At 47.0% G+C, this 14,533-nt stretch overlaps 1 protein-coding gene across 11 annotated transcripts in view; it reads right to left on the reverse strand.

Moving 5' to 3' along the window:
- The window catches only part of SNX29 (sorting nexin 29), a 584,658-nt gene extending 571,385 nt beyond the window's left edge, over window positions 1-13,273 (reverse strand). For 6 of the 11 annotated variants that reach the window (XM_063717589.1, XM_063717588.1, XM_063717592.1 and 3 more), the window contains exon 1: window positions 13,160-13,273. In XM_063717589.1, the coding sequence (XP_063573659.1) occupies window positions 13,160-13,166 (7 nt within the window). In that variant the 5' untranslated portion in view covers window positions 13,167-13,273. Of the gene's footprint in view, window positions 1-6,333; window positions 6,479-13,159 lie in introns of those variants that run through there. The other 5 variants (XM_054534732.2, XM_024241395.3, XM_054534730.2 and 2 more) reach the window with 2 other exon arrangements.
- Window positions 13,274-14,533: the final 1,260 nt, after the last annotated feature.

Raw genomic sequence — 14,533 nt, forward strand, 5'->3', positions numbered from 1 at the left:
GACATTTTACCCCAAACCTTGTACCTTTCAACCTCCACAAAACCAGGCTCACTCCTTGAATGGCTCAATCTTAGCACAGAAAAAGGGCTCCGTCATCAACATGCCGCCAAAGAAAAAACAACCTCCCGATGGCTGACTCAAACGTTCCCTTCTCAGAGAAACCTTCCTGCAGAGGGTACCCCAAGGAGCACACTACTCTTTCTCTACACAGTGCTCCCATGGCCCTGCAGTCCTGCCATAGCGCTGATGTAATCCCTGTTGTGGGAGGGATTATGCATTGTGAGCTCTCGGACAGAGACGGGAGCCTCACGAACTCTCCCATCACAGAAGGAACTCAACAGTTGTTGAATCTAGATTCTGGTGCAGCTCACTTCTGTGGCTCCCCAAGTTGCTACTTTAAATAAAAAGGACCAGAACTGGCCAGGGCACAGCGGCTGCCTCATTTCTGTCATGGGCAGAGCGAGGTGGTGGTTTTATCTGCTCTAGCCTTAGCACACGCACAGATAAAATGGACAATCGTTCTTCCACAAAGTCAGGGCGCTGGCTCCCAGTATTGTAGGGTGAAGTGGCACAGCTGGCCCAGGACAAAAGGACAGACTATCTGCCAGCACACAATGGAAAGAGACAGGCTCTGCATGCAGACAGATGGGCTTGGGCCATCCATGTGGGCTTATGGAGTCTAAGATCAAACACAAAATAAATGAGCAAAGAATGGGGACCATCAATTTACTCTAGAGGAGGCCGGGCGCGATGGCTCACGTCTGTAATCCCAGCACTTTGGGAGGCCAAGGCAGGCAGATCACTTGAGGTCAGGAGTTCAAGACCAGCCTGAACAACATGGTGAAACCCCGTTTCTACCAAAAATACAAAAATTAGCCAGGCATGATGGCGCCCACCCGTAATCCCAGCTACTGGAGGCTGAGGCAGGAAAATCGCTTGAACCCAAGGAGGTGGAGGTTGCAGTGAGCCAAGATTACACCACTACACTCCAGCCTGGGCGACAGAGTGTGACTCCAACTCAAAAAAAAAATTACTCTAGAGCAGGGATTGGCAAGTATTTCCTGTAAAGAGCAAAACAGTAAATATTTTAGGCTTTGCAGGCCGTACACTCTCTGTCACAGTTACTCAGTTCTGCCATTGCAGCCTGAAAGCAACCACAGACAACAGTAATTGAATAGAAATGGCTTTGTTCCAATAAAACTTTATTTGCAAAACAGGAGGCCAACCCAGTTCACCAGTTCTTGCTGTAGAAAACAAAAAAACCCACTAGCCTGGCAATGTGCAAAAACTTTAAAGAGACAATAGGCCAAGCACGGTGGCTCATACCCGTAATCTTGGCATTTTGGGAGGTAGAGAAAAGGGAATTGCTTGAGCCTAGGAGTTTGAGACCAGCCTGGGCAATACAGTGAGACCCCGTCCCTACAAAAAGTTTTTTAAAAATTGGCCATGTGTGGTGGCACACACCTGTAGTCCAAGCTATGAGGGAGGCTGAGGTGGGAGGATCACTTGAGCCTATAGGTCAAGGCTGCAGTGAGCACTGATGACACCATTGCACTTCAACCTGAGCGACACAGCAAAATCCTATCTCAAAAAAGAAAGAAAGAATGTCTTCCCTCCTGGTTGGAGAAATGCAAATTATATGCATATTAATAACTACCACATGGCACCATTATGTAACTACGAATTAACGAATAAACTTTTTTTTTTCTTTTTTTTGAGATGGAGTCTCACTCTGTCGCCCAGGCTGGAGTGCAGTGGCGTGATCTTGGCTCACTGCAACCTCTGCCTGCCGGGTTCAAGTGATTCTCCTGCCTCAGCCTCCCGAGTAGCTGGGATTACAGGCACCCACCAGCACACCCAGCTAATTTTTGTATTTTTAGTAGAGGTGGGGTTTCACCATGTTGTTCAGGCTGGTCTCAAACTCCTGACCTCAGGTGATCCATCTGCCTCGGCCTCCCAAAGTGCTGGGATTACAGGCATGAGCCACCGTACACAGCTTCCAAGAAACATTTAAAGTGAAATTCCCCAATGCTGGTAAAGCTATGATAAATCAAGTACACACTACTGGTAATAATCTATGGGTGCAGTAAGTTCTGAAAAGTGATGTGGCAATGCATATCAAAAGCTACAAAAATAAATCAAAATCCCTTTTCACACCTTGGAAATTGAGCTAAAAAGGAACGGGGGAAATGAGAAAAGATACAAATAACAATTTCACCTGGTCCTCTATGTTTCAGGTCCTGAGAAAGGCACTATACATTCATTACTTGCTTTAATTTCCATTTTCTGAAAAGGGAATTAAGAGTATTAGTCAGAGTAAGGCGTGCTGGCTCACGCCTGTAATCCCAGCACTTTGGGAGGCCGAGGCAGATGGATCACAAGGCCAGGAGTTCAAGACCAGCCTGGCCAACACAGTGAAACCCCGTCTCTACTAATAATACAAAAATTAGCTGGGCGTGGTGGCACGCACCTGTAGTCCCAGCTACTCGGGAGGCTAAGGCACGAGAATTACTTGAACCCAGGAGGTAGAGGTTGCAGTGATCACACCACTGCACTCCAGCCTGGGTGTCAGTCTCAAAAAAAAAAAAGAAGAGTAAGAGTCAGAGAAGTTCAAAAATCTGCCCAGGCCGGGTGCAGTGGCTCACGCTTGTAACTCCAGCACTTTGGGACACCAAGGAGGGAGGGCTGCTTGGGCTCAGGAGTTCGAGACCAGCCTAGGCAACACAGTGAGGCCTCGTCTCTATGAAAATTAAAAAAAAAAAATTAGCCAGGTATGGTGGCACACACCTGTAGTCCCAGCCTCCTGGGGAGCTGAGGAGGAAGGATCACATGAGCCCAGGAGGTTGAGGCTGCAGTGAGCTATGACTGCATCACTGCACTCCAGCCTGGGTGACAGAGTGAGACCCTGTCTCAAAAAAATAAGACAGAAAACAAAAAACTGCCCAACTTCTTCAATAGGGAGTTAAATCCAGAACTTGTCTGCATCCAAAGCTTTTCCATAATAACACAATGACTTCCTGAGCATCAATGGGCACGAAGATTTGTATTGCAGTGTCCTAGTATAGGGGTCAGTCAACTATAGCCCCCAAGCCAAATCCAGCTGCTGACTTTCTCTAAATAAAGTTTTATTGGAACACAGCCACGCGCTTTCATTTACCCATGGTCTGTGGCTGCCTTCATACTATGACAGCAGAGATGAATACTTGAGGCTGAGACCAGATGGCCCACAAAGCAGAAAATATTTACTATCTGGCCCTTCACAGGAAACGCCTACCAATCCTATCCTAGAAAACCATAAATGGAATTGACTGTCTTTTGCAATGGGAGAGAGGTTAAATAGCTGCGGTACATCAATTTGGTGGAATGCTATGCTGCCTTTTCAAAGAATTGTGAAGAGAAGGAACGTGGATAAGTGCTATCATGTAAGCAGAAACACTCATTCAAACATAGATACAATGCAATTATGCAAAATGCATATATAGTGTATGCTTTGAACAAAGGCAGAAGAGGAATACCTACAAATTTAAGTATTAAATGTGCCAGGAATGTATATTTAAAGGTATATTCTGTTTTCACAATAGTCTTTAATGTCATTTTGGGTTTTTCCTTTTTTTTTTTTTTTTTTTTTTAAGTTGTAGGAGGAAAGAGCAGATTCCAAGAAACACAGATGCAAGCAAAGAAAAATGAGATGGAGTGGGCAAGTTTCCCTCCTCGGAGGAAGCGGGGTACTGCCTGGGTGGGCAGAGGAAACACTAGTGCCAGGTCTCTGAAGGGCTCCCGGACAGCAAAAAGTAAGGGCAAGGAAAAGAGTCCTCACTCCCCTTGCAGGCTTCAAACTGCTCAGCCCCCACCGAACCTGCTCCCCTACAGGCTCTCCCACCTCAGGAAAAGGCAATTCTGGTCAGGTGCGGTGGCTCACACCTGTCATCCCAGCACTCTGGGAGCCCGAGGCCAGTGAATCACCTGAGGTCAGGAGTTCGAGACCAGCCTGGCCAACATGGTGAAACCCCATCCCTACTAAAAATACAATAATGAGCTAGGCATGGTGGCACTTGAGGCGGGAGAATCACTTGAACATAGGAGACAGAGGTTGCAGCAAGCCAAGATTGCGCCACTACAGTCCAGCCTGGGTGACAGAGCAAGACTCTATCTCAAGAAAAAAAAAACGATAAGGCAATTCCAACCCCTCTCAGCTGCTCAGGAAGAAAACCTAGGAGCCACCTGCCTCATGAAGCCTCTGCTGCCACATCACATTCCTAACCACCCCATCCAAAATTACAGCAGCCCTTCCCCTGAAGTTCATCCTCCATCCAGACAATTTAGTAGGATGGACTCCCAGCCACAGGCTCCAGACTAGACTTATGGTCCAGACCTGGCCAACCAAAATCACAGTGATGGGTCGCAGGATGACCACATGGCCAGCCCGCTCCATGGAGGAACGGCTGCCTGTGGATGAAGCCAACAGAGAGAAAAGACGAGTTGACAGCCAGACAGAAAGATAATCCTGATAGTCCTTTAACATGTGGATCCAGCTAAGCTCAAAGCCAGCCCTATGTCTAGACTTTTCCATTACAAGACACCATATATTCCCATGTTGTTGAAATCAGTTTGATCAGCTTCTGCCACATTCCACTGAAAAGAGTCCTGGCTAACACACTCAGCACGATCCCAACAAAATCCTTTTGCTTCAACAGACCCCAGTGGTAACAACCTTTTGATAAGTGATAGAGGATGCACCAAATTATCCTCTGTTTGCTGAATGTTGAACCCCAAATTTCTGGCCAACCTCTGCTTCCACCAGAGCCCTTATTCTTACTGGCAGCATTTGAAACTAGTGCAACCACTTTGGAAAAAATCAAATCAATTCAACTGAGTTTAATTATAGGCCAAAAAAAAAAGGAACCAAAAGTGACAAACTCTTCGATGTTAATGCTACTTTTGGAAAATCACCCTACAGACATAATCTAAAGGATGGAAAACTACCTTGAAAAAAAAAATGTTCACTGCATCATTACTTATAACAAAAACAAAAAAGAAAGAAGGAAAGCCAGGTATAGCGGTTCACACCTGTAATCCTGGCACTTTGGGAGGCTGAAGCAGGAGGATCACTTGAGGTCTGGAGTTCAAGACCAGCCTGGGAAATATAGTGAGAGCCTGTCTCTACACCAAATGAAAGTTAGACGGGTGTGGTGGCACACCTTTAGTCCTAGCTACTCAGGAGGCTGAGGTGGGAAGATCATTTGAGCCCAGGAGGTCAAGGCTGCAGTGAGCTATAATTGTACCACCACTGCACTCTAGCCTGGGCAACAGAGCAAAACCCTGTCTCAAAAGAAAAAGGAAGAGAGGAAAGAGAAGAAGAAAGGGAGGAAGGGAGAGAGAGAGGGAGAGAGGGAGGAGAGGGAGACAGGAAGATAGGCTAAGTTTCTACAACTAGAATCAATAGTTAAAAGTTGTACTACATGCAAAATGATGGATGAATGATGGACTGTACAGTCCATAAAAGTGATCAATAGTGAGCCCATGGAGCAATGTGGTAAAGTTTTGTCTTGAAATGTTAACAGTGAAAGCAAGAGGCAAAGTTGTATGATAATAATAAAATTACTGCCGCCTATATCAGTCTCAATCTTTTCTTTTTTTTTTTTTTTTTTTTTTTGAGACAGAGTCTGAGGGGTCTGGCTCTGTCACCCAGGCTGGAGTGCAATGGTACATTCATGGCTCACTGTAGCCTCAACCTCCCAGGCTCAAGTGATCCTCCCACCTCAGCCCAGTCTCCCGAGTGGCTAGGACCATGGGCATGCACCACTACACCCAGCTAATTTGTGTGTGTGTGTGTGTGTCTGTGTGTGTACACAGACGGGCAGATGGGTCCCACTATGTTGCCCAGGCTGGTCTCAAACTCCTGGGCCCAAGCGATCCTCCCACCTTAGCCTCCTAAAGTGCTGGAATTACAGGTGTGAGCCACTGTGTCCAGCTCAATCTTTTTCATTCTTTCCCCCTAAGGATACTTTTTAGACACTTTTTTGCTAATCATCCCCTCCATGAAAAAGTAATACCACAGATACAATGTACATCTGTTTATGTACTATATGCCTATTTGTGCTTTATACATCCACTTAAGTTTTTTTTCTCTCCTGAGAACCAGTGTTCACCCCCTTGGGGGTGATATCACCCCCACTGCAAATATATGGCCTATGTATAGACAAGACAGTGGCAGATGGAAGGTGCTTTATCTGGAAATATGCTCACATTGCCACAATTTAGAGAAATCTATAAAATCTTGGATTTCAGTTCCAAATTTTAAGAGCTCTAAGCATTTGAGTTCCTATCAGTTACCTGGAGTCAAGCAACCAGGAGGCAGGAGAGCCAACATCAGTAGGACCTAATCCATCACCAACTGCTAGCAGAGGTGGGGGTCAACTGTTTGCTGATGGTGGAACCTGTACTTCTTGCATTCCACCATCATAGATGAATCCAGTGCCTTCACAAGGGGGAAAAAATGTTGATAGCATCACTTTTCTACTTTGAATGAAAACCACAAATATTCTTTTCTCATTCATTCATTCATTTCAGCTGATTCTTTATTCTAAGTACAAGCTACTGCCAGAGCAGGCCCAGTCAGTGCCAAGGAGAAAACTGTGACCTTCGACATTCCAGAAAACTAAGAAAAAGCAGCTGGGCACAGTGGCTCACGACTATAATCTCAGCACTTTGGAAGGTTGACACAGGATGGCTTAAGGCCAGGAGTACCAGATAAACCTGGGCAAAGTAGTAAGACCCAGTCTCTACAAAAAAAAAAAAAAAAAAATTGTAAGCCAGGCGCAGTGGCTCATGCCTGTAATCCTAGCACTTTGGGAGGCCAAGGCAGGCGGATCACCTGAGCTCAGAATTTTGAGACCAGCCTGTGCAACGTGGCAAAACCCATCTCTACTAAAAATACAAAAAATTAGCCAGGTGTGGTGGTGCGTGCCCGTAATCCCAGCTACTTGGGAGGCTGAGGCACGAGAATCACTGGAGCCCAGGAGGCAGAGGTTGCAGTGAGCCAAGATTGTGGCACTGCACTCCAGCCTGAAAAACACAGTGAGAATCTGTCTCAAAAATATATTGGTTAATTAAAAAAAAAAAATTTTTTAATAAAAAGCTGCCAAAATATACATTAACATCAGGCAAGAAACAGCAGTAAATTACCCATTAAGCCCAAAACTCTGATATATGATGAATCTTAGAGCTCATCTGTTACACAAATTGTTTGATCACTATGGGCCTGGCTTTCCTCACCCTTGAAACAGGAATCTCAGTGTCTCCTTTACTGATGGAGGCCGGGCGTGGTGGCTTACACCTGTAATCCCAGCACTTTGGGAGGCCGAGGCGGGTGGTTCACGAGGTCAGGAGATCGAGACCGTCCTGGCTAACATGGTGAAACCCCATCTCTACTAAAAATACAAAAAATTAGCTGGGCGTGGTTGTAAGCGCCTATAGTCCCAGCTACTTGGGAGGCTGAGGCAGGAGAATGGCCTGAACCCAGCAGGCAGAGCTTGCAGTAAGCCGAGATCGTATCACTGCACTCCAGCCTGGGCGACAGAGCAAGACTCTGTCTCAAAAAAAAAAACTGATGGAAAGGAGCATCCAGGAACTTAAGGATGAAGACTTACAAAAGACAAAACTTGAGTATAATAATGACTTTCTGGCTCTACAAGTTCTACTTTCCCAGTAACAGCAAACACATATCTGAAAATCAGCATTCCTTACATAGTCTGAAGAGGTGGGCAATCAAGTATTCCTATCTACTGGGTTCTTTAAAGAAAAATAAACAAATTGTGACCACCACCCTACAATAACCACCCACACATGTCTGGCAGGCATCTTTCTTCCTGATAATCTTTTTAGGTCTACATACATATATGAATCCATAAATATTGTCTTGTGTATGTTTCAATTTGCATCAAGGTATATATTTTAGGTATAATTCTACACCCTGCTTATTTTTTTTTTTTTAATTGAGATGAGATCTCGTTATGTTGCCCAGGCTGGTCTCAAACTCCTGGACTCAAGCAATCCTCCCGCCTGGGCCTCCCAAAGTGCTCAGATTACAGGCGTGAGCAATCACGCCAGACCCACTGTGCTTTTTTTACAGAACATTAACGTTGAGATACAGCCATGGTGATGTGTATGAATCCGTATCACTCCTTTTAACATTTCTGAGGCTTTCCGTCAGGTGACCACAGCACACCAGGTTTACCTACTCCCCAATTAATGGTCATCTTAGTTGTTTCTGGCCTCATGATACCCATTTATCTTGTGTATATATATTACCTAGGGCCATTCCACTTCCTGGTTATTTGTACTTAATGTATTCAGCTTTGCACCCATCTCGCCTCTGACTCTACTCAAACATTTTCAACTCAAAAATACAGCAGACTCTAATTACCAATTTATAGCACATACAAGAGACTGAAAAACACTTTATGCCACACCAAAAGGATGCAATCAGCAGAGGCCCGCAAAGGATCCTTGGGATAAATAACTGCGTTTCCTTCAACAACAAATGCAAGGGGAAAAAGGAGAGAGATTAAAGGGCAGCCTGTAGTTTAAAAAAAGACTCTGTGCTTCAAAAAACACCATCAAGAAAGTGAAAAGAACCCAGGTACGGTGGCTCAGGCTTGTAATCCCAGCACTTTGGGAGGCTGAGGCAGGCAGATCGATTGAGGTCAGGAGCTCGAGACCAGCTGGCCAACATGGTAAAACCCCATCAACACTAACAATACAAAAATTGGCCAGGCGCGGTGGCTCATGCCTGTAATCCCAGCACTTTGGGAGGCCGAGGTAGGCAGATCACTTGAGGCCAGGAGTTTGAGACCAGCCTGGTCAACATGGCGAAACCCCATCTCTACTAAAACTACAAAAAAGTTAGCTGGGTGTGGGGGTGTGCACCTGTAGTCCCAGCTACTCCAGAGGCTGAGGCAGGAGAATCACTTGACCCTGGGAGGCAGAGGTTGCAGTGAGCCAAGATTACTCACTGCACTCCAGCACTCCAAAAAAAAAAGAAGAGAAAAAGAAAATGAAAAGACAAACCATGGAAGGGGAGAAAATGTTTGTAAACAATAAACCTGATAAGGGACTTGTATCTAGAAATTACAGAGGATTCTTACAGATCAGCAATAAAAAGACAACCGAATGTTAAAATGGCCAAAGGATCTGAATAGGCATTTCTCCAAGGAGGATACACAATTGGTCAATAAGCACAAGATAAGACGCTCAACATCACAAGTCACTAGGGAAATGCAAATCAAAACTACAAAGAAATACCACTTCACACTCACTAGAATGCTTATGATTTAAAAAAGGTGTGGAGAAACAGAACCCTCATATGCTGCTGGTGAGAACTGAAAATGGTGCAGCCACTTTGGAAAACAGTCTGACACAGCTCCTCAAATGGTTAAACAGTTACCATATGACCCTGCAATTCCACTCTTACATACATGCCTAAGAGAAATGAACAGACTTGCCCCCACAAAAACTTGTGCGTGAACGTTCATAGCAGCATTATTCAGAACAGCTAAAAAGTGGAAACAACTCAAATGTCCATTTTCGATGCATGAATAAACAAAATGTATGATATCCACATAAAGGAATATAATTTGGCCACAAAAAGAAATGAAGTACAGATATATGCTGTAACGTGGTTTAACCTCAGGAAAATTATACCGAGTGAAAAAAGCCAGATAAGAGAGGTCACATATTGTATGATTTCATTTATATGAAATACCCACAACAGGCACATCCAGAGACAAAAAGCAGATGAGTGATTCCCAGGGGCTGAGGGGAGGGGGAAAGATGAATGACTGCTAATGGGTACAAAGTTTCTTTCTGAGGTAATTAAAATGTTGTGAAATTAACTGTGGCAATGTTTACACGGCTCTGAAAATACCAAAAAATAAAAAATAAAAATAAAATAAAAAGGACGTGATGGAGAGACCTAAAAGATTTAAAAGACAAACCAATGTGCACTCTTTAAACCTTACTTAGATTCTGAGTTTTTAAAAATACACTATAAAATAAAATGTTAAGGCCGGGGTGCAGTGGCTCATGCCTGTAATCCCAGCACTTTGCAGGGCTGAGGCAGGTGGATCATATGAAGTCAGGAGTTCGAGACCAGCCTGGCCAACACGGCGAAACTCCAACTCTACTAAAAATACAAAAATCAGCCGGACATGGTGGTACACGTCTATAGTCCCAGCTACTTGGGAGCCTGAGGCAGGAGAATTGCTTGAACCCAGGAGGCGAAGGTTGCATGCAGTAAGCTAAGATCCTGCCACTGCACTCCAGCGTGGGTGACAGAGTGTGACTCCATCTCTAAAACATAAATAAAATAAATAAATAAATAACATATTATAAGTGGGGGACAGAAGAAAGAGGAAATATTTCCATGCCACTTTATTTTATCGTGTACCAGTTATCCACCCCACAAGTGGGGAAACCCACTTTCAACTGCATTCTCAAGAAACAATTAAAATATATCGTTGGACTTCCCCTTCCATTTTCACAGACCAGTTTTTCTGCCTCAATTACAATGTTCCCAAAAGAAGGTTTTCATCCTTAATGCTTTTTCCTAAAAAGTCATTTGTTGGTTTCCTTTTCTCTTTGGCTTTAGATGTAACGATTTTTTTTTTTTTTTTTTTTTTTTGAGACTGAGTCTCACTCTATTGCCCAGGCTGGAGTGCAGCGGCATGATCACTGCTTACTGCAATCTCCACCTCCTGGGTTCAAGAGATTCTCATCCCTCAGCCTCCTGAGTAGCTGGGATTACAGGCGCCTGCCACCATGCCCTGTTCATTTTTGTATTTTTAGTAGACACAAGGTTTCACCATGTTGGCCAGGCTGGTCTCGAACTCCTGATCTCAAGTGATCCGCCTGCATCTGCCTCCCAAAGTGCTGAGATTATAGATGTGAGCCATCACGTCCAGCAGACGTAATGATTTTTTAATAAAATTTTAAAACTTGCTGAGTTTTCTCTTTTTTTTTTTTTTTTTTTGAGACGAAGTCTTCCTCTGTCGCCCAGGCTGGAGTGCAGTGGTTTGATCTTGGCTCACTGCAACCTCTGGCACCAGGGTTTAAGCGATTCTCCTGCCTTAGCCTCCAAAGTAGCTGAGATTACAGGCGTGTGCCACCAGAGTTTTCATATTATTTCTCCTTGAAAGATAAACCGATCATTTTCTATTGGCTTATCAATTTCATTTTCTCTTGTGCTAAAGGTAGAACGAAAAGGGTCCAGAACTGTGAGCTTGTGGCAAAGACTCCTTGGTCATATTAAAAGGAAAAGATTTTCAGAGAGTGCCTAGTCCCAGCCCTCCTCTCATAACTAGGCAAAAACAACCCTACTCCTACCCCACATGAGCCCTTGCAGAAACAACAGCAGGTAGCTCTGAGATTCTGACAATGCACCTCGTGATATTCACAGTACCAGTCACTTTACCTGATGAATGTTATTCAGTCATTACAAGCCTAGGAGACAGGTACTACTAGGTATCCTCATTTTGCTGGGACTCCCAGAATGGTCGAGAACTTACTCTTAAATCACACAGGTTTATGTGGCAGGGCCAAGATTTGAACCCAGGATGTCTGGCCTCAGGGCCTGCACCTACACCAACCTACCTCAGCTCCTGGTGGAAGCCAGCTCGTAACATCTTTATTGAGGTATTACTAACATTCACGAATCAGAAACCATACTTAGGCTTAAAATCATTTGATTTGGCAACCAAAGGTGGATTATCTCCCAGGAAACTCCCCCTCACCAGCCCCCGCATTATTAGGACTGTCCATTTCACAAATCTTGCCCTTGAATAACAAAAACAAAAGGCACATCACTTATTTAAACAAACAAACAACAAAAAAGGTCCACAGAGATAACTTTAAAAGTTAAAATTGAAGACAGCAGTATCCCTTGGCCTTCCCCCCACCCCAGCCCCCCGCTTAACCTCCAGAAATGCCTGCGTGGAAGACAACGGCCAGGAGGGCTGGATGCAGAGATTCCTCAGAAACAGTTCCACAGTGAGGGGAAAACAGGCACTAGGAGGATAGGCGGGGCTTCCTAAATAACTCCAGATCCCAGAGTGCCTGGACAGACAGTCAGGGGAGAGCCGAGAGTCTTCCCTGAGTCACTCCCATCTCCACATACAACACCCAGGAATGACTTAGCACCAAAACACCAATAAGACTCCTCAGAGGAAAGGAGGGTAGAGTCAAGGGACTAAACTTCAGAAAACATTGAGGACGAGCTGTCCACACCCACCTCCCTCTCACTTCCAGCATCCCCACCAACACCACTCCTTCGATGGTGAGAGGAAGAAGTTTGGACTGGGAAGAGCAAGGACGAAGTGACGGTCCCCAGATGGGCTGGGCACGGGACAAGAAGGGAAGGGCTGCAGGACAAGGCAAGAGAGATCTTAAATGATAATGATGAGCCAGGATAAGACATGGAAAAGGATGGAATATGCAAGGATCATCGAAATGTAAAAGCCAGGACCGGAGAGGGAAGCCGAGTGGATAACTGGGAAGAACTGGTGATGGGAAGAGCAAAGCACTGGGAACAGGGGTGGGAGGGATGAGAGGGATGGGGAAGACAAAGGGGTTGGAGAATTGAGCTCCTCTGGGGACCAGAAGCTCCTGGGACACGGGGGTACGGGGGTCAGCAAACTAAGTGTCCAGAAAGACTCTGCCTGTATGGAATCTGCAGGGACTGGAGACCAGGGGCCTGGGTAGCGGGGATGACTGGGGATAGGGGACCTGGAACTGGAGCTAGGACGCAGCGGGTCTAGGAGTTAGGAGAGACTGAGACCTGGGAGGTCTCAGAACTGGGGGGTCTGGACACTAGGCAAGGGGGTCGCAGGACTGGAACAACTGGGGACAGGGGTTTAGGAGCTGGTTTTTATGGATGGACAGGAGTCAGGAGACCAGGAGTGCCCGGCCACGGGAGATCAGAGACCTGCAGGTGAGCAGGGGCCAGAAGCCGGGAGTCCTGGGGGCCAGGGGTCTGGAAAAGGGAGCGACTGGGAGGGGGTCTGCGAGGGAGCGGGGCGCGAGGACGCAGGGGCCGGAGTGTGCAGCTGGAGCGGCGGGAGCCGGGGCGGCCGGGGCAGGTGACAGCGGCGGGGCCGCCACTCACCGCTCATGGTGCCTCTCCCCGGGCCGGTGCCTGCGCCGCGCCGCCGCCGCTGCCGCCTCTGCGGCTGCCGAGCTCCAGACAGGCCGGGAGACAGGAGCCCCGCCCCGGCCGCCCCGCCCCGGAAGTAGAGCCTGGCCGCCGACGAGGCCCCGCCGGCCGACCCGGAACGTAAACCCCGGCGCAGATCCAGGTCGCCGGACCTGGTGTGGAGATCGGTGCTGAGGCTACGCGGACTGGGGACTCCAGGTGGACCCGAGACCTCGCGAGGAGGCGTCGCTGTCCCCAAGACGCCTCCCCTGCCTTCCTGAGGTTCCCACTCCTGTCGGGGCGACAGAGAAGAAAGCCACGAGTGATGGGGCGACTTCGTCCCAGAGAGGGATGCTAGCGGGAAAGGAAATAAAAACAGAGTAACGGGACAAAGCGGGGGCACAGGCGGATGGGCAATCCCGGAGGGCCTCTCTAAGGAGGCGACTTTTGAGCCCAGACCTGGATGATGAGAGGAAACCAGTCCGGGAAGATCCCCAGGGGAAGTGTTCCATAAGGAGGGGCACTTGCAAGGCCCCTGCCTGGAGGGGTTGACAGGAACGAGGGGGTGAGTGAGAAAATAGGCCTGGTGCGGTGGCTCACGCCTGTAATCCCAACACTTTGGGAGGCCGAGGCGAGCGGATCACCTGAGGTCAGGAGTTCGAGAGGGTGAGTGAGAAAAGGAGACGGAAGAGGTGGAGGGACGGCTTTGCAGGCCAGAGGAAGGAGTTTGGGCTTTTCTGCCTAACTCTAGGAAGGTTGGGGAGTGGGAGGCTATTGCAAGAATGCAAGCAGAGACCGAGCGCTGTGGCTCGCATCTATAATCCCAGCACTTGGGAGGGCCGAGGCGGGCGGATCGCTTGATGCCAGGAGTTCAAGAGCAACCTAGGCAACATAGCGAGACGCCGTTCTCTACCAAAAAAAAAAAAAAAAAAAAAAAAAAAGGATTCAAGCAGAGGAGTGACACGATCTGAATTAGGTTTTAAGATATGGCTCCTAGGCCGGAGGCGGTGACTCATGCCTGTAATCCCAAGGCATGACTGGGAGGCCAAGGTGGGTGAATCACCTGAGGTCAGAAGTTCGAGACCAGCCTGGCCAACATAGTGAAACCCCATCTCTACTAAAAATACAAAAATCAGCCAGGCATGGTGGCGTGCACCTGTAGTCCCAGCTACTGGGGAGGCTGAAACAGGAGAATTGCTTGAACCCGGGAGGCAGAGGTTTCAGTGAGCCGAGATCCCACCACTGCACTCCAGACTGGGTGACAGAGTGAGACTCCCTTTCAACAACAACAACAAAAAAATGGCTCTTCCTGGGATGAGAATGTATTATAATGGGGGCAGGGTGGAG

This window comes from Pongo abelii, chromosome 18 (assembly GCF_028885655.2).
Source record: "Pongo abelii isolate AG06213 chromosome 18, NHGRI_mPonAbe1-v2.0_pri, whole genome shotgun sequence".
Classification (NCBI taxonomy): Eukaryota; Metazoa; Chordata; class Mammalia; order Primates; family Hominidae; genus Pongo; species Pongo abelii.